At 45.4% G+C, this 23,692-nt stretch overlaps 1 protein-coding gene across 2 annotated transcripts in view; it reads left to right on the plus strand.

The window, feature by feature from the left end:
* LOC140339584 (membrane-spanning 4-domains subfamily A member 8-like) overlaps nt 1-23,692 on the plus strand; it is a 53,530-nt gene that overhangs the window by 24,344 nt on the left and 5,494 nt on the right. For both annotated transcript variants that reach the window (XM_072424347.1, XM_072424348.1), the window contains one exon: nt 14,214-14,333. In XM_072424347.1, coding sequence (XP_072280448.1) covers nt 14,214-14,333 — 120 coding nt within the window. The remainder of the gene's footprint in view (nt 1-14,213; nt 14,334-23,692) is intronic.

The raw sequence follows: 23,692 nt of genomic DNA on the forward strand, positions 1-23,692 counted from the left end.
TTCGGTAAAAAAAATACAGATATTTATTTCTGATACCATTTGCAATCTATCAAAATAAATAGAAAAATGTCTGTATTTCGTAAAAAAATACAGATATTTAATTCTGATACCACTTGCTATCTATCAAAATAAAAAGAAACAATTCTGTATTTCGGTAAAATAGAGATATTTAATTTTACCAGCTGTAATCTATCAAAATAAACTGAAAAATGTCTGAATATCTGTAAAAAAATACAGATTTTTAATTGTGATACCACTTTCTATCTTTCAAAAAAGCCATAAAATTTTCTGTATTTAGGTAAAAAAATACAGATATTTGATTCAGATACCACTTGCAATCTATCAAATAAACAGAAACATTTCTGCATTTCTGTAAAAAAATACAGATATTTAATTCTGATACCACTTGCAATCTCAAAATAATCAAAAATTTCTCTATTTCAGTAAAAAAATACAGATATTTATTTCTGATACCATTTCCTATCTATCAAAATAAATAGAAAAATGTCCGTATTTCTGTAAAAAAAAAATACAGATATTTAATTCTGATATCACTTGCTATCTATCTATCAAAAAAGTCAAAACAGTTTTTGTATTTCGGTAACAAAAATTCAGATAATTAATTCTGATACCACTTGCTATCTATCAAAATAAACAGAAAAATGTCTGTATTTCTGTTAAAAAATACAGATATTTAATTCTGATACCACATGCAATCTATCAAAATAATCTGAAAATGTTCTGTATTTCTGTAAAAACAATACTGATGTTTAATTCTGATTCCACTTGCAATCTATCAAAAAAGCCATAACAATGTCTGTATTTCTGTAAAAAAATACAGATGTTTAATTCTGATACCACTTGCAATCTATCAAAAATCAAAAAAGCCATAACAATGTCTGTATTTCTGTAAAAAAATACAGATGTTTAATTCTGATACCACTTGCAATCTATCAAAAAAGCCATAACAATTTCTGTATTTCTGTAAAAAAATACATATATTTAATTGTGATACCACTTTCAATCTATCAAAATAAACAGAAAAATTTCCGTATTTCAGTAAAAAAAATACAGATATTTAATTCAGATACCACTTGCAATCTATCAAAATAAATAGAAAAATGTCTGTATTTCAGTTAAAATAATACTGATGTTTAATTCTGATACCACTTGCTTTCTATCAAAAAAAGCCATAAAAATGTCTGTATTTTTTTAAAAAAAATACAGATATTTAATTCTGATACCACTTGCAATCGATCAAAATAAACAGAAAAAATTGCTGTATTTCGGTAAAAAAAATACAGATATTTATTTTTGATACCACTTGCTAGCTATCCAAAAGGACAGAAAAATGTATGTATTTCTCTACAAAAAATACAAATATTTATTATGAATCACATCTCCATTACAAGTGATATAGGCCTTAAAATAGATAGAGGCAGAGGGCCCTGAAGGAGGTGCTCAGTAAACAAAATTAGCCAGTTACACAGCTCCATTGCATGTTATAAACCTCAGGGACAGAGTAGAGGGCCACGAGGGGGAGGATTAGAAGGAGATGCTGAAGGCTGTGAACATGCTCTTCCCATCAAGGTGTCAGCAGGCCATGCAGCAGTTGACAACTAATCAGTACACTCTGCAGAGGGGGTGTTGAAGTCATTGCGGATCCAAGCCTTATTTATTTTAGCAAAAGTGATTCGGTCGACATTTTCTGCAGGGAGCCGAATCCGCTTGACACTCACTACGCCCCCAGCTGCACTGCACGCTCTTTCAGATAACACACTTGCGGCTGGTCAGGCAAGGATCTGAATGGCATGTTCTGCCAGCTCTGGCCACTGTTTAAATTTGGATACCCAGTAGCCCAGTGGGTCCTGGCTTTGCAGGTTGCAGATGTCCCATGTAGAGCTCAGGTATTCCTGCACCATGACTGAGTTGCGCTGCTGAGTGTCATTGGCAATTCCTGCACGACTGGCGGCTTGCTTCCACTAAAAAAAAAAGCCTGCATAGTTTGGCTTAGACAACCTCTACTGCTGCTGCCACCCATGCCGCTTAAGAGGCAGATGTTTGGCTCCCATAGCTGGTGGAACTGTCATAAGGATCCCTGCTGCTGCAGGCAGCCGGAAAGGCTGAGCACAAGTCCCTTAGAAGCACTTCTTGGTAGTGCTGCATTTTAGGTCCCCTGTATTGGGGCAAGATGAGTTGTTGTATCTCAGGCTTGTAACGTGGATCCAGTAATGTAGCACTCTAATAGTCGTCAGTCTTTGTATTTATGTGTTGTATGCGCGGATCTTTGGCTATGCACCTGTGCATGAAGGCTGTCATCCCATGCCTGCAATGTCCTACTCATCCTCTTCCACCTTCTCCTTATCCTGGATTTGTGGTGCACTATGCCTAGTAGGCACGCATGTCTGAGATGATATTTGGAACATCATCTCTTAATGTAGCGTCTGCTCTGTGTCGTACCCGAAATCCACCATCATCTGTTCCAGCAGGCATCTGATGGGGATGGTGTCACTGACACTGTCCTGATCTCTGCTGATCATCCTGGTCGCTTCTTCAAAAGGTGACAATACAGTGCACAAGTTCTTAAATTGCAGCCAGGAAAGGTAGTATAGGTATATGTCTGAAACGAACATACTCTGCCACGTAATCCACCATCGCTTTCTGTTGTTCAGCTAGCCGCTGCAGCATGTAAAAGATGGAGTTCCAACATGTGGTCACATCAGAAATTAACTGGTGCACTGGCAGGTTGAGATTTTGCTGTAAATCCACCAATCTGGCACTGGCTTTGTATGACCGGCGGAAATGCGCTGACAACTTTCTAGCCTTCAGCAACAGCGGCTGGAGGCCTGGGTAATTTCGAAGGATGTGCTGTACTATCAGAGTCATGACGTGAGCCAGGCAAGGTACGTGTGTGAGTTTTCAACGCAAGGCTGCCAGCAGATTGGCCCCATTGTCACACACGACCTTGCCTGGCTGAAGTCTGTTGGGAGTTAGCCATATGTCCTCCTGCTCCCGCAAGTCACTTAGAATGGCTGCGCCCATTAGGCTGAGGGAACCCAGGCTTCGCAACCTCAGGACTGCGTGGCAACGTCTGAATTGTGCACCGAAATAGCAAACTGCAGGTTGCTGGCAGTGAACAGATGCTGTTGAATGGAAGGTGCTGGGTCTCCTTGGCAAAGTGTCCCTGGAGGAAAAAGTTGAGGCACAAGAGTCAAAGGAGGAGGTGGAAGTGGAGGTTGAGGGGAAGATTGCATGGCGATGTACTCTGGAGGTAGGTAAGCAGGCCTTGCTGCAGCTGCATCTTCACCTGCTGCCACCAAAGTTACCCAGTGAGCTGTATAGGAAATATATCTTCACACTCCATGCTTGCTCGACCATCTGTCCGTTGTCAGGTGCACCTTGCCAGAAACTAAGTGCTGCAGGGCCATGGACACATTGCTCTGTACGTGGTCATGCAAAGGAGGAACACATTTTTCTGCAAAATGCTGTCGCTTAGGCTTAACGTACTGTGGTTTCCCGCAGAGGAATGAGTAATGGAATGCATTGGAGTCCACCAGCCGGTAAGGGAGGAGCTCTAACACAATTAACTGTGCAATTGCCACATTGATTAGCTTTGTTTTGGGGTCATTTGGGCCATATTTCCTCCTGCGCTTCAGCATATGAGGGATGGAAGGTTGGATGCAGCTAATGCTAACCACAGAAAGATTGGACGATGGGGTAAAAGTTGTGGGGGATGGCAATGATGCCTGGTCTTGACTGCTACCAATGCAACAAACAGCAGCCGATCTGATTTGGAGCTCCTGCTCACCGCTGGTGGAGCCTGAAAAAGGTAATGCTCGGCTACATGCCCCACTTAAATTGCTGGCAGCAGCATCGGTAACTTTGGTGGCAGAAGGAGGAAAGGCAGCAGAGGAGGATCAAGCAGTTTGAGCTTGCTTCTTGGGCGGAGGTGGTCGCACAGAGCTCTGTGCTTTGACCAGGTGTTCCCGCCAGGTTACCGGGTGATGGCTTTTTAAATGTGTGCTTATGCAACTTGTTTCAAGTTTGTTTGGGTTTTTGCCTTGTTTCAAGTGTTGAGCACACAGTTTGCAGATGACCAGTGTTGTCATCATTATGGACATTAAAAATTGCCCACACGAGCGAACATCTAACTGGGCTGAAAGGTGCTCTGGAGCTAGTGCTCGTGGTGGCGGTCCGCGGTTGTTGAGGCATAGCTATGGTGACAGCTTCTGACGATGGATGACTATGACTTGCCTTACTGGTACGTGAAGAATGCAGAGTATGGACAGCTTTTACCCTCTTCCTCCCTCTCCCCCTTTAAGGGTGCTCTGCAACCTCCTCCTCCTTTTCTTCCTCCTCCTCTTCTTCCTGCCTATGATGATCTCCTTGTTCGCCCCACGTCAGATCAAGGACATCATCATCATGAGAAGAGACTGTTTCCCTGTATGTGCCTAAAGGAAGCAGCGGCCTTTTGGAGCCAGTTTGAATTGGCTCGCCTGGCTCAGAGTGTTCTGGTGAAAAGTAAGTGGGGGGAAAGCCTGTGAAATGACTTTCTTCGTCAGAGGACTGAAACAACTGAGCATCTTCAAGGAATGCTTGTAGCTCAGCCCCTTGGTGGGACTCCTCTACATACTGCTGTACATGAGACTTTCCAGCCGCTGATGGAAAACTAGGAGAAACAGGTGTATCATGGACACCTGTTTGGGACACCTGTAAGGCCTGTGACTGGGACTGCGATGAAGAGGGCGTACAATCACTTGACCCCTGGCTGGGTCATGTACTTCACTACCTCTTGTTCATGGTGTGGTAATAATGAACTCCCACCACCAACAGCGGGGCTTCTTGTTCTTGGGTCTGCAGCTAAAAACAAACTCATACTGCTTTGCTTGCCACAAAATACTTTGTAGCTAATATTCTTCATAAAGACTAAATTTGTACAGTAGGTAGATTTTTTTATTGGTAGATTTCAGTAGTGCACCCATACAGTATAATCCAACAATCTATCTGACTAATAGTGGGAGTGTGACACAGTCCAACTAAGTAAAGAACTTTTTTTTACTTTTACAAAGCAAGCCAAGCAACACAAAAAGTTTGTGATGCTAGCAAATCTGTCAGGAATGGTAAATGCAGGCACGCCCTGGCCTTATAAAGGCCAATAGGCTTCCTGCCACAACAAACACTGAGGGGAGCATCCCTGCTGTTTTGGAGGGCCCTAGGCATTGCGGGAGGGTCAAATTGGGGGCTTCAACAAAATTCAGGTCGGGTCAAACAACAGCACTAGTTTGAGATAACTGGCTGAAAAATTCAACCAAGGCAGGCTTAGCTGACAGGGTGTTGGTGATAACCAACCACAGACTCAGCACAGGAGCAGTGTGGGTTCACAGAGGCATCTTGGTTGGCCAGTGCGTCCTTGTGTCAGTCAATCAGTGACATCTGCAGTGGGGGTATGATAAGTTGTTAGTAACCCACCGCCAGTGGCACTGAAGGTTCTTTCGGACAGAACACTGGATACCAGGCACGAAAGAAACTTGATGGCATACTGTGCCAACTGCAGGCAGATTTCAAGCCTGTTGACTCAAAAATTAATGGCGTCACTACTGTCAGGACAGGCATCCTCCTCATAACTGCTGACGTCAACACCAGCCAGAAAAGAGCCAAAGTAATCGTTCACAATGCGCTTCATGCATTCTCGATAGTTATGCCCCCGCACTTCACTTGTTTGAGGTGGCCACATCAGGTTTTGCCAGGCATTCAGAAAATTCCCCCTGCCTTGGCCTAGACTTTTGGATGTGTCTGGCCTGGTGCCACTACTGCTGCTGCTGCCGCTACAGGAGGATATACGGTGGAGGCAGTGTCCATCTGAGCTCCCTCTGTGGAATGTGGTGTGTGGAATTCGAGTATTAATCACTGAAATATATGTATTTTTTTTAAGTAGACCAGAAATTTAACTGTACTAAACAGTCATCTTTGGTAAATAGGAACAGGTATCAAACACTGAAATATCTATATTTATTTTACAGTAGGCCAGGAATTTAAGTGTACCAAGTGATCTTCATTGGAAAATGGGAGCAGGTATCAAACACTGAAATATCTGTATTTATTTTACAGTAAACCATAAAATTTCACTGTACCAAAAAGTCTTCTAGGTAAACACGAACAGATATAAAACACTGAAATTTTTTATTTTACAGTAAGCCAGAAATGTAAGTGTTTTAAGCAAGTATGATACCTGGTCGTGTTTGATACGACCAGGTATCAAACACTGAAATATCCATATTTACTTTACAGTAAGACAGAAATTTACCTGTAGGAAGTGGTCTTCTTTGGTAAATAGGAACAGGTATCAAACACTGAAATATCTGTATTTATTTTACAGTAGGCCAAAATATTTACCTGTAATAAACAGGCTTCTTTGGTTAATAGGAACAGGTATCAAACACTGAAATTTCTGTATTTATTTTACAGTAGGACAGAATTGTAACTTTACCAGAAGGTCTTCATTGGTAAATAGGAGCAGGTATCAAACTCTGAAATATCTGTATTTATTTCAAAGTAGGCCAGAAATTTATTTGTACTGAACGATCTTCTGTGGTAAATAGGAACAGGTATCAAACACCGAAATATCTGTATTTTTTAGAGATGAGCGAATTTCTCAAAAATTCGATTCGGCTGGTTCGCCGAATTTTTCGAAAAGATTTGTTTCAATCCGAATTTATTTGGGGCAAATCGTGTTAAAAACGGCTATTTCCAGGCTGCAGAGAGCCTTGATAGTGGTGTAGAACACTGTGCCTTGCAGTAACACGCATAGAGAGTCTGCTGTGGTAGTGAAATAATACTGTGAGTCAGTATGACATGCAGATGACAGGCGTCACTATTAGAATAACTGCACACTTCAACTGCTTATACAAGTAGAGCACCCACAAAAGAGTGGAGAGTGTGTCAGCAGTAAGTTTGTGTTGACATCACTGATTTTTTTTGCCCTTCCTCTGTTCAAAACCCACAAAAAACATATCCTGACTGTGGAGCATATGCCTTCACTCGGTCAGCATTTGCTCAATAATTCATCAGTATTGCTAATGTCAAAAAAAAACAGGAGTGGATCCAAAACAGAGATGACATGTGAATGGAATATTTGCATGTCTTCTGTGTTTTGTACCCACTCCTGCTTTTGGCTATTAAATCAAAAAGCCAATTCTGATGGGACCATAAAGGCCTTACAGCTGCTACACAGACAGGATCCATTGTGCGTCTCTTTTTTCCTTCCTTCTGACAGTTCAGAAGAAGGGTCAAATAAATAATGATGTCATCCAGACCAAAAAGGCAAAATAGTGGCCCAGTCATGGAGTGGGGAGGGTGGGAGAACAGCTTGTGATGTCCACAGAGTGGAACAATGACAAAGTGGTGAGGTTGAAGCAGCATGAGGAGACCACAGACTTGCCCAATCACAGAGTCTGGAGGTGGCGGCAGCATCAGGAGGAGGTTAACATGGCTATATTTAGAATATGTGGGCAGAAGATGAAGCGTGGCCAGGGTGCTAATGTTGGCACCACGGCCCTGCGTCAACATATGCAGCGTCACAGCGACACTCATTTCACTGTTACAGTTATTTGTGGTGAAAGCGTTTAGTGGCCTATTTTAGTACAAAAAGAAAAATATATACTCCACTGTTGCAGTTATTTGTGGTGAAAGCGTTTAATGGCCTATTTCAGTACAAAAGAAAAATATATACGCACTTCACTGTTGCAGTAATATGTGGTGAAAGCGTTTAGTGACGTATTTCAGTACAAAAAGAAAAATATATTCTCAGTTCACTTCTGCAGGTATTTGTGGTGAAAGTGTTTAGTGACGTATTTGAGTACAAAAAGAAAAATATATACGCAGTTCACTGTTGCAGTTATTTTTGGTGAAAGCCTTTAGTGGCCTATTTCAGTATAAAAAGAAAAATATATATGCAATTCACTGTTGCGGTTATTTGTGGTGAAAGCGTTTAGTGGCATATTTCAGTACAAAAAGAAAAATATATACGCACTTAACTATTGCAGTAATATGTGGTGAAAGCGTTTAGTGGCGTATTTCAGTACAAAAAGAAAAATATATTCTCAATTCACTTCTGCAGTTATACGTGGTGAAAGCGTTTAGTGACGTATTTGAGTACAAAAAGAAAAATATATATGCAGTTTACTGTTGCAGTTATAAGTGGTGAAAGCGTTTAGTGACGTATTTGAGTTTCAGGAAGAGGCCACATAGTGGCACAATAACAGAGTCTAGAGGTGGTGGCGGCAGCAGCAGCAGCAGCATCAGGCGGAGACCACAGAGAGGCACAATGACAGAGTCTGGAGGTGGCGGCAGCAGCAGCATCAGGTGGAGACCACAGAGTGGCACAATGACAGAGTCTGGATGTAGCAGCAGCATCAGGAGGCTACAGAGTGGCACAATGACACAGAGGTGTGGCAGAGGCCTAAATGTTTTTGGCGCAGGCAGAGGTCGCAGCAGAGTAAGGGGGCGTGTCAGCAGGAGTCGCAGCTAGAGGCCTGAGTGTCATCTAGCAGTCTTGTCTTGACCAGCAACCCAGTGGTTCTTGATTGGTTAACTCTGTCATCCACTTCATCCCAAGTGACATCAGACACCCCCAGCCAACAGTCGGTGGGTTCGTCAGACACAACCCTTAGTTGGCATGGCCCGGGAGCAGGCCGTTGAGGAGGACATCAGTGACGTGCAGGCACTACTTGATGATGATGAAGCCGATCACATTTGGGAGCCAGGTGAAGAAGGGGCTTCATCATCATCAGGAGAAGAGTGTGGCAGTTTGCCCATGAGGCAGCGGCTGAGCCAGCAGGTTGGTAGCATGGCTGGGAGTCAGCAGGGTGGCAGCAGTGGGAGGATGGGAGCCAAACGGGTCCGGGGTAGACCACCTGCTTTGCAGCAGCCTACCTGCCTGGGAAATAGTGGTGCAGGGGCTCACGGAGGCCGCGGCGGTAGCAGTCAGTCAGTGCGGAGTGTTGGGGGGAAAATCACCTACTCGGTGGTGTGGCAGTTTTTTGTTAAGCCACCGGAGGCAGTTAACATGGCCATATGTAGAATATGTTCGCAGAAGGTGAAGCGTGGCCAGAGTGCCAATGTTGGCACCACAGCCCTGTGTCAACATATGCAGCGTCACCATAAAGTGGCCTGGGAGAACCATGGCCCCGATGTGGTGGGGCTGGCGCAGCAACCGCTGCATCACCCAGTGGCACGCAACGGGTTTCAGACAGTTAAGGCTCCACCACCTCAGCCGAAGTGAGCTGTATATCATTTCTATCTTTTGCTGGTCCAGATGCTTCTGCTCCTCCTCCTCCTACTCCTCGTCAGTGATTCCGTCAGCAATCGATCACTGAAGCGATTGCCAAGAGACAACAGTATGTGTGCACTCATCCTGACCAAGTTGCTGGTGCTGCAGTCCCTCCCTTTCCAAGTGGTGGACTCTGCACCTTTCAGAGAACTGATTGATGGCTTGTGCCGAGCCGAGGTGGAGAGTCCCAAGGCATCATTTCTTTGTGAAAAAGGTAGTACCAGCCCAGCACAAATATGTAGAACAGAAGGTGGGCCAGTCTTGGGCCTGTCGGTGACTGCCAAAGTGCACGGCAGCGCCGACGTGTGGAGCTGTAACTATGGTCAGGGACAATACATGTCCTTTATGGCCCACTGCGTGAATGTGGTTTCTGCACAGCCACACCAGACACTTGGCCAGGTCACACCGCTTCCGCCTCCACGTTCTCAAGCCACTAATTCTGCGACAACGTCCGCCTCTGCCTCCTCATCCTCCATCATGTCCTAAGCCTCCACTGCAGGGACAATTCACAGTGGCCCTCCAGCATACCACATGTGTGAGGCACGGCTGTGTCACGCTGTTCTGCTCCTGGTTTGTCTGGGTGAACAGAGTCACTCAGGGGAGGAACTGCTACGTGTGATTCATCAAGAAATCGAATCCTGGCTTTCTCCGCGACAACTGATAATCGGAACCATGATGACTGACAACGAGAAGAATATGATGTCGGTGCTGCATCAAGGAAGGCTGAGCCATGCGCCCTGCATGGCACACGTGTTCAATCTGGTTGTCAGGCCGTTCCTGAAGTCTTCCACCCATCTGCAAAACATCAAAAATGGCCAGGAAACTTTGCATGCACTTCAGCCACTCGTACATCTCAAAGCACACCCTCCTTGAGCTGCAGCGGCAGAACGGCATCCCCCAACATAGGCTGATATACAACATTTCCACCTGTTGGAATTCCACCCTTCATATGTTGGACCCTCGCTACCAGTCCAAAATTGGGGCCTTTGTTCACCCGCTTAGAGGTAGGACAAACTGAACTACTACAGAGACATCCTATGTAGTCAGTTGGCCGCTGCCTATCTGCGCCATTGTCCATCCTCTCGCAGGTCTGACTAGGGGGTCCCTCTGCACTCACGTTCCATTGCCATGGCTGCTGAGGAGGGGTGGGGTGGCAGGAGCAGTACCAGCCCCTTCAGCCACAGCCTGAGTCTAGAGTCGCCGATGAGCAGTTTTCTTGACCTGCATAGTGAAGAAACTACTCACCAGATGCTAGACATAGAGCAGAACCTGAACCAGCAGGTGGTGGCATACTTGGAGTGCACCCTGCCAGCTGCCATTAAAGATCCGCTGGATTACTGGGCAGCTAAACTGGATTTGTGGTCGCAACTGGCTGAGTTTGCCCTGGAAAAGCTGTCCTGCCCGGCCAGTAGTGTGGCATCAGAGCGGTTGTTTAGTGCGGCGGGGGCCATAGTTACCCCAAAAAGAACTGGCCTGTCCACTCAAAATGTGGAGAGACTGACCTTTGTCAAGATGAATCAGGAGTGGATCAGCCAGGATTTCCACTCACCAATGCCTGATGCATCTGATTAGATGATCCATGCCGCCTCACCCAAACCTTGACAAAAGAGACCAGTTTCTTTTGGCTACCTGGCTCGGCTCTTACTCTGATGCTGCCACCCACCTGATACCACACATCAGATGCCAAGTGCTCCTTCTTTCACCCACCTTCGTCAGCGGGTACTGGTATTGCCATCCACCGCCCCACTCTGTCACCGGGTCACTTTGTGGTCTCCTAAAGCTGCTGCCATCGCCACACTATGTCACCTTGCCACTCTGTGGTCTCCTGATGCTGCTTCTGCCATCTCCACACTATGTCACCTTGCCACTCTGGGGTCTTCTGATGCTGCTGCTGCCATCTCCACACTATGTCACCTTGCCACTCTGTGGTCTCCTGATGCTGCTTCTGCCATCTCCACACTATGTCACCTTGCCACTCTGGGGTCTTCTGATGCTGCTGCTGCCATCTCCACACTATGTCACCTTGCCACTCTGTGGTATCCTCCTGATGCTGCTGCTGCTGCTGCCGCCATCTCCACACTATGTCACCTTGCCACTCTGTGGTCTCTGCCTGATGCTGCTGCTGCCGCCGCCATCTCTAGTCGTTGTGCCACTCTGTAGCCTCCTGATGCTGCCGCCACCTCCAGACATTGTCCTGTGCCACTCTGTGGTCTCCCCCTGATACTCAGATATGTCACTAAACGCTTTCAACACAACTGCAGAACTGAACTGAGAATATTTTTTTCTTTTTATACTGAAATAGACCACTTTACGCTTTCACCACAAATAACTGCAACAGTTAACTGCGTATATATTTTTCTTTTTGAACTGAAATAGGCCACTAAGCGCTTTTAATACAAATAACTGCAACAGTGAACTGCGTATATTTGTTTATTTTTGTACTCATATACGTCACAACACTTTCACCACAAATAACTGTATCAGTGAACTGCGTATATATTTTCCTTTTTGTACTAAAATAGGCCACTAAATGCTTTCACCACAAATAACTGCAACAGTGAACTGCGTATATATTTTTCTTTGTGGTCTCCGCCTGTTGCTGCTGCTGCCGCCACCTCCAGACTCTGTCAATGTGCCACTCTGTGGTCTCTGCCTGATGCTGCTGCTGCGGCTGCCAGCTCTATACTCTGTCATTGTGCTACTCTGTAGCCTCCTGATGCTGCCACCACCTGCAGACTCTGTCATTGTGCCACTATGTGGCCTCCTCCTGATACTCAAATATGTCACTAAACGCTTTCACCACATATAACTGCAGAAGTGAACTGAGAATATATTTTTCTTTTTGTATTGAAATAGGCCACTAAATGCGTATATATTTTTCTTTTTATACTGAAATAGGCCACTAAACCCTTTCAATACAAATAACTGCAACAGTGAACTGCGTATATATTTTTCTTTTTGTACTCACATACGTCCCTAAATTCTTTCACCACATATAATTGCAGAAGTGAACTGAGAATATATTTATTTTTGTACTGAAATAAGTCACTAAACGCTTTCACCACAAATAACTGCAACAGTGAAGTGCGTAAATATTTTTCTTTTTGTACTGAAATAGGCCACTAAATGCTTTCACCACAAATAACTGCAACAGTGAACTGCGTATTTATTTTTCTTTTTGTACTGAAATAGGCCACTAAATGCTTTCACCACAAATAACTGCAACAATGAACTGCATATATATTTTTCTGGATGTATAAATTGCTGGAATGACAGAGCTGTATAATGGCTATTTGGATCCCCAAATAATCTTTCCCTGCACTTGTAAATCGCTTTTCTAGCACTGTCCCTAGGGCCTTCTGACGTCTCTCCCTGCACTCAGAAAGCTGTAAAATGTCTGAACCCAAGATGGCTGAGGCTGTTTATAGGGCTGTGACATCACAGGGCTGGCTGGCTGCTGATTGGCTGCATGCATGGCATTATGGGTCATCCTGCCTTCCCAGAGTTCCTTGCCCCTTGTCCTCACACGTGTAGCCGCCATTTTAGAAAAAATTGTGATTCGTTACCACAAAGCGCAAGGAAATTCGCATTCGTTGCCAATCGAATTTTTCCTAAAATTCGGATCGCATTCCACTTCATCAGCTTCGATTTGCTCATCTCTAGTATTTTTTTAAAGTAGGCCAGAAATTTACCTGTACCAAATGGGCTACTTTGGTAAATAGGAGCAGGTATCAAACACTGAAATATCTTTATTTATTTTACAGTAGGTCAAAAATTTAACTGTACCATATGGTCTTCTTTGGTAAATAGGAACAGGTATCAAACACTGAAATATCTGTATTTATTTTAAAGTAGGGCAGGAATTTAACTCTACTAAACGGTCTTCTTTGTTTAAATAGGAACTGCAATTTATTTTATTTAGCTTTAGTGAATGTACAGTGTGAAAAAAGATGACTATCAGTGTCTTCACTAATACACAATATATACACAATATATATTCATTTTCCACTAAATATGCTGATAATTTAACAAAACTGACTAGCTTTGCTTTTGGAATTGGAGGGAGTGCAGAGAAGGGTAACTTAAATAAGAAAAGGAATGGAGGAGCTCAGCTATGAGGAGAGATTAGCTGAACTGAATCTATTTTTCCATTGGGAAGAGAAGTTTAAGGGGGGATATGATCACCCTGTATAAATATATAAATGGTCCATATAGAGAACTCTTTTCTCAATTATTCACTCTGAGATCATTACAAAGAACAAAAGTGCACTCTTTGCGCCTGGAGGAAAAGAAGTTTAATCTCCGGATAAGGAAGGAATTCTTCACTGCAAGGTCGATGAAAATGTGGAATCGACTCCCTCAGGAAGTAGTTTCAGCAACTACTATAGATTGCTTTAGGAAAAAGCTAGATGCTTTTCTAGAAGCACAGAATGTATTTGGGGTTAAAGGATTCAAAAATAACAAAGACTGCTGATCCAGGGAACATCCGATTGCCTCATGAAATGAGGAAGGATTTTTTTTTCCTCTGTTGAAGCAAATTGTACCAAGATTTTTTTTTGCCTTCCTCTGGACCAACTATGTCTTACAGGGTTTAATATCTGGGATATGGTAATTTCCCTAGTGGTTGAACATGATGGATTTATGTCTTTTTTCAACCTAACCTACTATGTTACTATGTAACTCAAACTCCCAGGCAGACAGGATCATAGTTAGATCTAGCACAAAGATCTCACCATTGGGGAACCCAGGGACTTATTTGACTAAGTTCCATCTGTATAATATTAATTTAAGTAGATGTGCCTCATCAGTAGGCATGACATATTAAGTACTTAACTGTGTGGGATCGTTTGGCTTGATAATGTTTTTTTTATTTATTGTTTTACAGGATGGCGGATTGGCTGTTCTTTCTATACTGCTGATCATCAATCTCCTGCTCTTCTCTGTGTCCATTTCTATGGCAGTGTTTGGATGTCAAGCTATGAGTCATGCTAGTGCCACTCCCCAGGTAATGTTCAGTGCTTTTGTATAGGTAGATGCCTACATGTCAGCGAAAAGATGGTGCCTGGAAAAAGGATAACCTTTTGGTCTATTGTCTATTCTATTGTCTACCCCCCTCACAAACAGTATTTTAAAAATTGGCACATAAAAATTGGGGTTTATATATATAAATATTTATGTATACCACAAAAAAAAAACGTTAAAATATAAAGCTTATTATGAATATTTTTAAAATGACACAGGTAATAACTTTACAAGACACAAAAACAAATTAAGAAGTACTATATAACAAACTATATCTTTGGTGATGCATATCACAGAGACCCTCTGGGTCTTAAGGCGTTAAAGTTGGGGGTTAAGGGGGTTAAGGCGTGTTAAAGCTTGTTTTGCTTTGTGAATCAATGTATAGCAATCCTGATTCTTATATATATATATAATATAATATATATATATATATATATATATATATATATATATTTTTTTTTTTTTTTTTTGGGTGACACAAAGTTGAGTGAGTGTATGCCCTTTTTTTTTTTTAAACTGTTTTTATTAATTTTCATTTATACATATACAACCAAACAACCATAACTAAAAGAAGGGGGGGGGACAGAACACACAGGGGGAACAGAAGGGGAACACTCATAATATCAACATTATTCATATTCATAATGTTAACAACTAATGATCACACAGTCATCCAGATATATTGGTGATATACCATGTAGAATATTGAAACATTTCAAGAATCGATTTACAGTCCGAGTCAGTAAAGGCATAGACCAAAAACTTGTACCAGTGCATCCAAAAGTGAGTTATGGAGTCATCGCCTTGCATTTTAGCATCCAACATCTCTCTATGAAACAAGGTCTTCAGGGAGGAGATGACTTGTTCCAATTTAGGGGGATGGGGTTGTATCCAGTTTTGCATAATTGCTCGCCTGGCAGCTAAAAGACAAAAATTAGTCCAAGTTCGTACAGGTCCTGGTATGTTGTCTATGTCTATGCCATCCCAGGAACCAAACAGCAACAGAACAGGAGTGGTTGGAATGGTATGACCGGTTACATTGGATAGGAACATAAGTATTTGAGACCAAAATGCAGTGATATTAGAGCAAAACCATAAACGATGTGACAGAGAAGCATTAGGACAGCCGCACTTGGGACATTGAAGATGCCACAACCTAGGCTGTGAGGCCGATGTGGAGGGTCTAAACACTTTGTAGGCCCTGTTCAGTAACATAAACTGAGATTCCCTCTAAATCTCATTACCATACTTTGCCTGTTTGATAACCTTGTATAATACACTCCACTATATCAGGGTCTGGAAAATCTAAAAGCCCTATTAAGAGCATTTACATCAGCATGGGACAGCAGAAGAGGCAATGTCTGCATAGGATAAAGCAATTTAGAAAACGACATCATCTTCACTAGGTGACAACGGCCTAGGAACGATAGGGGCAGATGCTCCCACTTTTAACTCTTTTTGTATTTTGGTTTTCAGCGGCGGATAGTTCAGTGCATAGAGAGATGACGGCAAACGTCCAAAGCGAAGTCCTAAATATATGATAGAGTGTGTTACCACTTTAAAAGGCACATGTGCCCTCCAACTCTCCGCCACATTCGCAGTTTTAGCCAAAGACAAAATCTCACTTTTATCGAAGTTTATTTTCAACCCGGCAAAACTCTCAAAGGCCTGAAACACGGTTTGGATATTATTGCTGTCAAGTCGGGGGCTAGATGTAAAGATCAGAATATCATCTGCGAAGAAGGCGGTGTATGCCCTTTTAAAATGTGTGTGATATATTGGTACTTTCCAATGTGTTTTTGTGTCTTGTAACGTTATTACTAGAGATGAGCGAATCGAAGCTGATGAAGTGGAATTCGATCCGAATTTCAGGAAAAATTGGATTTGCAATGAATGCAAATTTCTTCACGCTTCGTGGTAACGAACCGCAAGTTTTCCTAAAATGGCGGCTACACGTGTGAGGACATGGGGCAAGGAACTCTGGGAAGGCGGGATGACCCATAAAGCCATGCATGCAGCCAATCAGCAGCCAGCGGGCCTTGTGATTTCACAACCCTATAAATAGCCTCAGCCATCTTGGATTAAAACATTTTACAGCATTCTGAGTGCAGGGAGAGACGTCTGCAGGCTCTAGGGAGAGTGTAAAAAAAAAAACTGAAAAAACGATTTATAAGTGCAGGGAAAGAATACGGAGGAATCATTTCACAGCATCTTAGTGCAGGGAGAGACATCAGAAGGTGCTAGGGACAGTGCTAGAAAAGCGATTTACAAGTGCAGGGAAAGATTATTTGGGGATCCAAATAGCCATTATACAGTTCTGTCATTCCAGCAATTTGTTCTAGTTATTGGGGTGCAAGTGCTATGTTGGAAAGCCTTTAGTGGCTTATATCTGTGGAAAAAGAAAAATATATACGCACTTCACTGTTGCAGTTATTTGTGGTGAAAGCGTTTAGTTGCCTATTTCAGTACAAAAAGAAAAATATATACGCACTTCACTGTTGCAGTTATTTGTGGTGAAAGCGTTTAGTTGCCTATTTCAGTACAAAAAGAAAAATATATTTGTCGCTTTTAGAGGTGTTTTAATTTGCTTTTAATTTATTTAGTTCAGCTAAAACTATGTCAGACATAGAAGTGCCAGGCCATGCACAGAGAAGTGGCAGAGGCCTAAATGTTTCTGGCGCAGGCAGAGGTCGCAGCAGCTCCAGGTGTCATCTAGTAGTTGTGTCTTGACTAGCAACCCAGCGGTTCTTGATTGGTTAACTCAGTCATCCACTTCATCCCAAGTGACATCAGACACCCCCAGCAAACGGTCGGTGGGTTCGTCAGACACAACCCTTAGTTGGCATGGCCCGGGAGCAGGCCCTGTGCCCTCACCTCTCCTCAACCTGCCTCTGTCCTTTGCTGTTCCCTCAGCCACAGAAGTATTGTATGCTGTGGGCTCAGCTCCACTACACAGTGAGGATGAGCTAGTAGAGGACAGTCAGCAGCTACTGCCCAGCCAAGACCCGGAGGAGACATCCGCTGCTAGGCGGGCAAGTAGTGATGAGGAGAGTGGCGTGGGAGGTGGTGTTGCGAGAGGTCAAGCTCCTGACCCAGAGACCGTTGAGGAGGACATCAGTGACGTACAGACACTACTCGATGATGATGAAGCCGATCGCACTTGGGAGCCGGGTGAAGAAGGGGCTTTATCATCATCAAGAGAAGAGGGTGGCAGCTTGCCCATGAGTCAGCGGCTGAGCCAGCAAGGTGGTAGCATGGGCAGGGTGGCAGCAGTGGGAGGTTGGGAGCCAAACGTGCCCGGGGTAGATCACCTGCTTCGCAGCAGCCTACCTGCCTGGGAAGTAGTGGTGCAGGGGTTCACAGAGGCAGCGGTGGTAGCAGTCAGTCAGTGGGGAGAGTTGGGGGGAAAATCACCTACTCGGTGGTGTGGCAGTTTTTTGTTAAGCCGCCGGAGGAGGTTAACATGGCCATATGTAGAATATGTGGGCAGAATGTAAAGCGTGGCCAGGGTGCCAATGTTGTCACCATGCCCCTGCGTCAACATATACAGTGTCACCATAAAGTGGCCTGGGAGAACCGTGGTTCCGATGTGGTGGTCCAGCCTGCCACAGCAACTGCTACATCACCAAGTGGCACACACTGGGTTTCAGGCAATCAAGGCTCCACCACCTCAGCCGAAGGGAGCTGTGTCATTTCTATCTTCTGCTGGTCCAGATGCTCCTGCTTCTCCGGCTCCTACTCCTCGTCAGTCATTCCATCAGCAATCGATCACCGAAGTGATTGCCAAGAGACAACAGTATGCGTGCACTTATCCAACGGCGCAGAAGCTGAATGTGCTATTGTTCAAGTTGCTGGTGCTGCAGTCCCTCCCTTTCCAAGTGGTGGACTCTGCACCTTTCAGAGAACTGATGGCTTGTGCCCAGTCGAAGTGACGGCCCAAGCCGTCATTTCTTTGTGAAAAAGGCAGTACCAGCCCTGCATAAATATGTAGAACAGAAGGTGGACCAGTCCTTAAGCCTGTCAGTGTTTGCCAAAGTGCACGCCAGCGCCGATGTGTGGAGCTGTAACTACGGTCAGGGACAATACATGTCCTTTATGGCCCACTGGGTGAATGTGGTTCCTGCACAACCACACCAGCAACTTGGGCAGGGACACCGCTTCCGCCTCCACATTCTCACGCTGCTGGTCCTGTGACAACGTCCGCCTTTGCCTCCTCATCCTCCGTTGCAGGGACAATTCACAGTGCCCCTCCAGCATACCACAAGTGCAGGGCACAACGGTGTCATGCTGTTCTGCACCTGGTTTGCCTGGGCGAACAGAATCAAACGGGAGGAACTGCTCCATGTGATTCATCAAGAAATCGAATCCTGGCTTTCTCCCCTACAACTCAAAATCGAAAGCATGGTGACTGACAACGGGAAGAACATGGTGGCGGTGCTGTGTTAAGGAAGGCTGAGCCATGTGCCCTGCATGGCACACGTGTTCATTCTGGTTGTCAAGCGGTTCCTGAAGTCTTCTACCCATCTGCAAGACATCATAAAATGGCCAGGAAAATTTGCATGCACTTCAACTGCAGTGGCAGAATGGCATCCCCCAACATAGGCTGATATGCAACGTTTGCACCCGTTGGAATTCCTCCCTCCATATGTTGGACCAACTATACGAACAGAGAAAGGCCATCAACGATTTCTTGATGATCCAAGCGGATAGGAGTACTCCCATGTGTAACCAGCCAGTGGCAGCTCATGCGTGACACCTACTGTTTGCTCAGGCCCTTTGAGGAGGCCATGTTATTTGTCAGTCACCAGGACTATGGGATGAACAACGTCATTCCACTGTTTCATGTCCTGGAACAGATGCTGGTATATCGGGCTGGTCAGGGGACTGGAGACGTGACGCCTAAGATCCCACGGCCACATGAGCCCTGTGGGGGCTGAACTGGAGGAGAAGGAGGAGCACATTGGAGCACATTGGAGCATAGGCAATGTATAGAGAAATGGGTGGTTTTTCTACTCAGGTGACCAGAGAGGAGGAGCAGGAGCAGCCAGAGGAGCAAGAGGGAGCTGAGGAAGATGAGGCAGAGGACCCAGACACACCGTGGCAGTATGCAGTGGAGTTAGATGCAGGGAGTCCTTCCGAGTCACTTGCACAAATGGCCCGCTGCATGCTCACTTGCTTGTGCCAGAGGGATGCCTTCTGGCTCTCCACCTTGACTGGACCCTCACTACTGGTCCAAAATGGGGGCCTTTTTAACACCCACTGAGAGGGAGGAAAAACTGAACTACTACAGAGACATCTTATGTAGTCAGTTGGCCACTGCCTATCTGCGCCATCGTCCATCCTCTCGCAGGTCTGACCGGGGGGGCCCTCTGCAGTCACATTCCACTGCCATGGCTGCTGGGTAGGGGTGGGGTGGCAGGAACAGTACCAGCTCCATCAGCAGCCTGAGTCACGAGTCGCTGATGAGCAGCTTTCTTCACCCGCATAATGAAGAAACTACTGACCAGCAGCTAGACATAGAGCATAACCTGAACCAGCAGGTGGTGGCATACTTGGAGTGCACCCTGTCAACCGTCATTGAAGATCGGCTGGACTACTGGGCAGCCAAACAGGATTTGTGGCAGCAACTTGTCGAGTTTGCCCTGGAAAAGCTGTCCTGCCCGGCCAGTAGTGTGGCATCAGAGCGGGTGTTTAGTGTTATCCCAAGAAGAACTTGCCTGTTCACCCAAAATCTGGGGAGGCTGACCTTTGTCAAGATGAATCAGGCATTGATCTGCCAGGATTTCCACCCACTGATGCCTGATGCATCTGATTAGATGATCCATGCCGCCTCACCCAAACCTTGACAAAAGAGACTGGTTTCTTCTGGCTACATGGCTCAGCTACTAGTCTGATGCTGCCACCCACCTGATGCCACACATCAGACGCCAAGTGCTCCTTCTTTCACCCACCTTCATCAGCGTGTACTGGTATTGCCACCCACCGCCCCACTCTGTCACGGGGTCACTTTGTGGTCTCCTGATGCTGCTGCTGCCATCTCCACAATATGTCACCTTGCCACTCTGTGGTCTCCGCCTGATGATGCTTCTGCCATCTCCACACTATGTCACCTTGCCACTCTGTGGCCTCCTCCTGATGCTGCTGCTACCGCCACCTCCAGAGTCTGTCATTGTGCCACTCTGTAGCCTCCTGATGCTGTCGCCAACACTAGACTCTGTCATTGTGCCACTCAGTGGTCTCCGCCTGATGCTGCTGCTGCTGCCACCTCTAGACTCTGTCATTGTGCCACTCTGTGGTTTCCTCATGCTGCTGCCACCTCCACTCTTGGTCATTGTGCCACCCAGTGGCCTCCTGATTCTGCTGCCACCTCCACACTATGCCATTATGCCACTCTGTGGCCTCCTGATGCTGTCGCCACCTCCATACTATGTCATTGTGCCACTCTGTGGCCTCTTGATGCTGCCGCTACCTCCACACTATGTCATTGTGCCACTCTGTGGCCTCCTGATGCTGTCGCCAACTCCACACTTTGTCATTGTGCCACTGTGTGGCCTACTCATGCTGCCGTAACCTCCAGACTCAGTCATTGTGCCACCCTGTGGCCTACTCATGCTTCTGCCACCTCTACAGTCAGTCATTGTGCCACCCTGTGGCCTACTCATGCTGCTGCCCCCTCTACACTCTGTCATTGTGCCACTCTGTGGCTTCCTGATGCTGTCGCCACCTCCACACTCTGTCATTCTGCCATTCTGTGGCCTATTCATGCTGCCGCCACCTCCAGACTCAGTCATTATGCCACTCTGTGGCCTACTCATGATGCTGCCACCTCCACACTCTGTCATTGTGCCACTCTGTAGCCTCCTGATGCTGTCGCCTCCTCCACCCTCTGTCATTGTGCCACTCTGTGGCCTATTCATGCTGCCGTAACCTCCAGACTCAGTCATTGTGCCACCCTGTGGCCTACTCATGCTGCTGCCACCTCTACAGTCAGTCATTGTGCCTCCCCGTGGCCTACTCATGCTGCTGCCACCTCCACTCTTGGTCATTGTGCCACTCAGTGGCCTCCTGATTCTGCTGCCACCTCCACACTATGTCATTGTGCCACTCTGTGGCCTCCTGATGCTGTCGCCAACTCCACACTTTGTCATTGTGCCACTGTGTGGCCTACTTATGCTGCCGTAACCTCCAGACTCACTCATTGCGCCACCCTGTGGCTTACTCATGCTGCTGCCACCTCTACAGTCAGTCATTGTGCCACCCTGTGGCCTACTCATGCTGCTGCCACCTCTACACTCTGTCATTGTGCCACTCTGTAGCCTCCTGATGCTGTCGCCTCCTCCACCCTCTGTCATTGTGCCACTCTGTGGCCTCCTAATGCTGTCGCCACCTCCACACTATATCATTGTGCCACTCTGTGCCCTCCCGATTCTGCTGCCACCTAAACGCTATGTCATTGTGCCGCTCTGTGGCCTCCTGATGCTGTCGCAACCTTCACAGTCTATCATTCTGACACTCTGTGGCCTACTCATGTTGCTGCCATCTCTAGACTCTGTCATTGTGCCACTCTTTGGCCTACTCATGCTGCTGCCACCTCCACACTCTGTCATTGTGCCACTCTGTAGCTTTCTGATGCTGTCGCCAACTCCACACTCTGTCATTGTGCCACTTTGTGGCTTCCTCATGCTGCTGCCACCTCCACACTTGGTCATTGTGCCACTTTTGGGCCTCCTGATTCTGCCCCCACCTCCACACTATTTCATTGTGCCACTCTGTGGACTTCTGATGCTGCCGCCATCTCCAGACTCTGATATTGTGCCACTCTGTAGCCTCCTGATGCGTCGCCAACTTCACACTCTGTCATTGTGCCACTCTGTGGTTTTTTCATGTTGCTGCCACCTCCACACATTGTGCCACTCTGTGGCCTCCGCCTGATGCTGCTGCTGCCGCCACCTCCACAATCTGTCATTGTTCCACTCTGTATCCTCCTGATACTGTCGCCAACTCCAGACTTTGTCATTGAGCCACTCTGTGGCCTACTAATGCTGCTGCTACCTCCACACTCTGTCATTGTGCAACTCTGTAGCCTCCTGATGCTGTCGCCAACTCCAGACTTTGTCATTTTGCCACTCTGTGGCCTTGTGATGCTGCTGCCACCTCCACACTGTCATTGTGCCACTCTGTGGTCTCCTCATGCTGCTTCCACCTCACCACTATGTCATTGTGCCACTCTGTGGACTTCTCATGCTGTTCTCCCACCCTCCACACTCCATGACTTGACCACTATTTTGCCTTTTTCGCCGGGATGCCATCACTATTTTTTAGGCCCTTCTTCTGATCTGTCAGAAGGAAGGAAAAAAGAGAGGCAAAACAGATCCTGTCTGTGTAGTAGCTATAAGGCCTGTATGGTCCCATCAGTATTGGCTTATGATTTGATAGCCAAAAGCAGGAGTGGGTACAAAACACAGAAGACATGCAAATATTCCATTCACATGTCATCTCTGTTTTGGATCCACTCCTGTTTTTTTTTGGCATTCGCAATACTGATGAATTATTGAGCAAATGCTGACTGAGTGAATGCAAATGTTCCACAGACAGTATCCATTTTTTGTGGGTTATTGTTACAACGAATCAGTGGAATAATAATATTCAGTGACGTCAGCACAAACTTACTGCTGACACCCTCTCCACTCTGTCAGGGGGCTCTACTTGTATAAGCGGTTAATAGAACAGCTTCTGTAGACATCTATGTGGAATCAGCTGACAAGGGTGTAAAACGATTGTGCTTTTTCTTGACGTTAACATGGACCTGTAGGGCTGAGTTCATACTTGAGTTATTTGGTTAGTTTAAGCCCCGTGACTTCCCTAATAAGTGAAGTGTGCAGTGATTCTAATAGCGACACCTGTCATCTGCATGTCATACTGACTTACAGTATTACATCACTACCACAGCAGACTTGCTATGCGTGTACTGCGAGGCACAGTGTTCTACACCACTATCAAGACTCTCTGCAGTCCGGAAACAGCTGTTTTGTAACACGAATAGCCGCAAATAAATTCAGTTACATAGTTACATAGTAGGTTAGGTTGAAAAAAGACATAAGTCCATAAAGTTCAACCACTAGGGAAATAAACATATCCCAGATATAAAACCCTATAAGACATAGTTGGTCCAGAGGAAGTAAAAAAAAAACCCTGCTTCAACAGGGGAAAAAAATTCCTTCCTAATTCCATGAGGCAATCGGATGTTCCCAGGATCAACAGTCACTGTTATTTTTTATATAATAGTATGAGTATATTAATGTTTGAAACATAAAATCATGTAAATAATAAATTGAGTAAATT

Source organism: Pyxicephalus adspersus, chromosome 10, assembly GCF_032062135.1.
Source record: "Pyxicephalus adspersus chromosome 10, UCB_Pads_2.0, whole genome shotgun sequence".
NCBI lineage: Eukaryota > Metazoa > Chordata > Amphibia > Anura > Pyxicephalidae > Pyxicephalus > Pyxicephalus adspersus.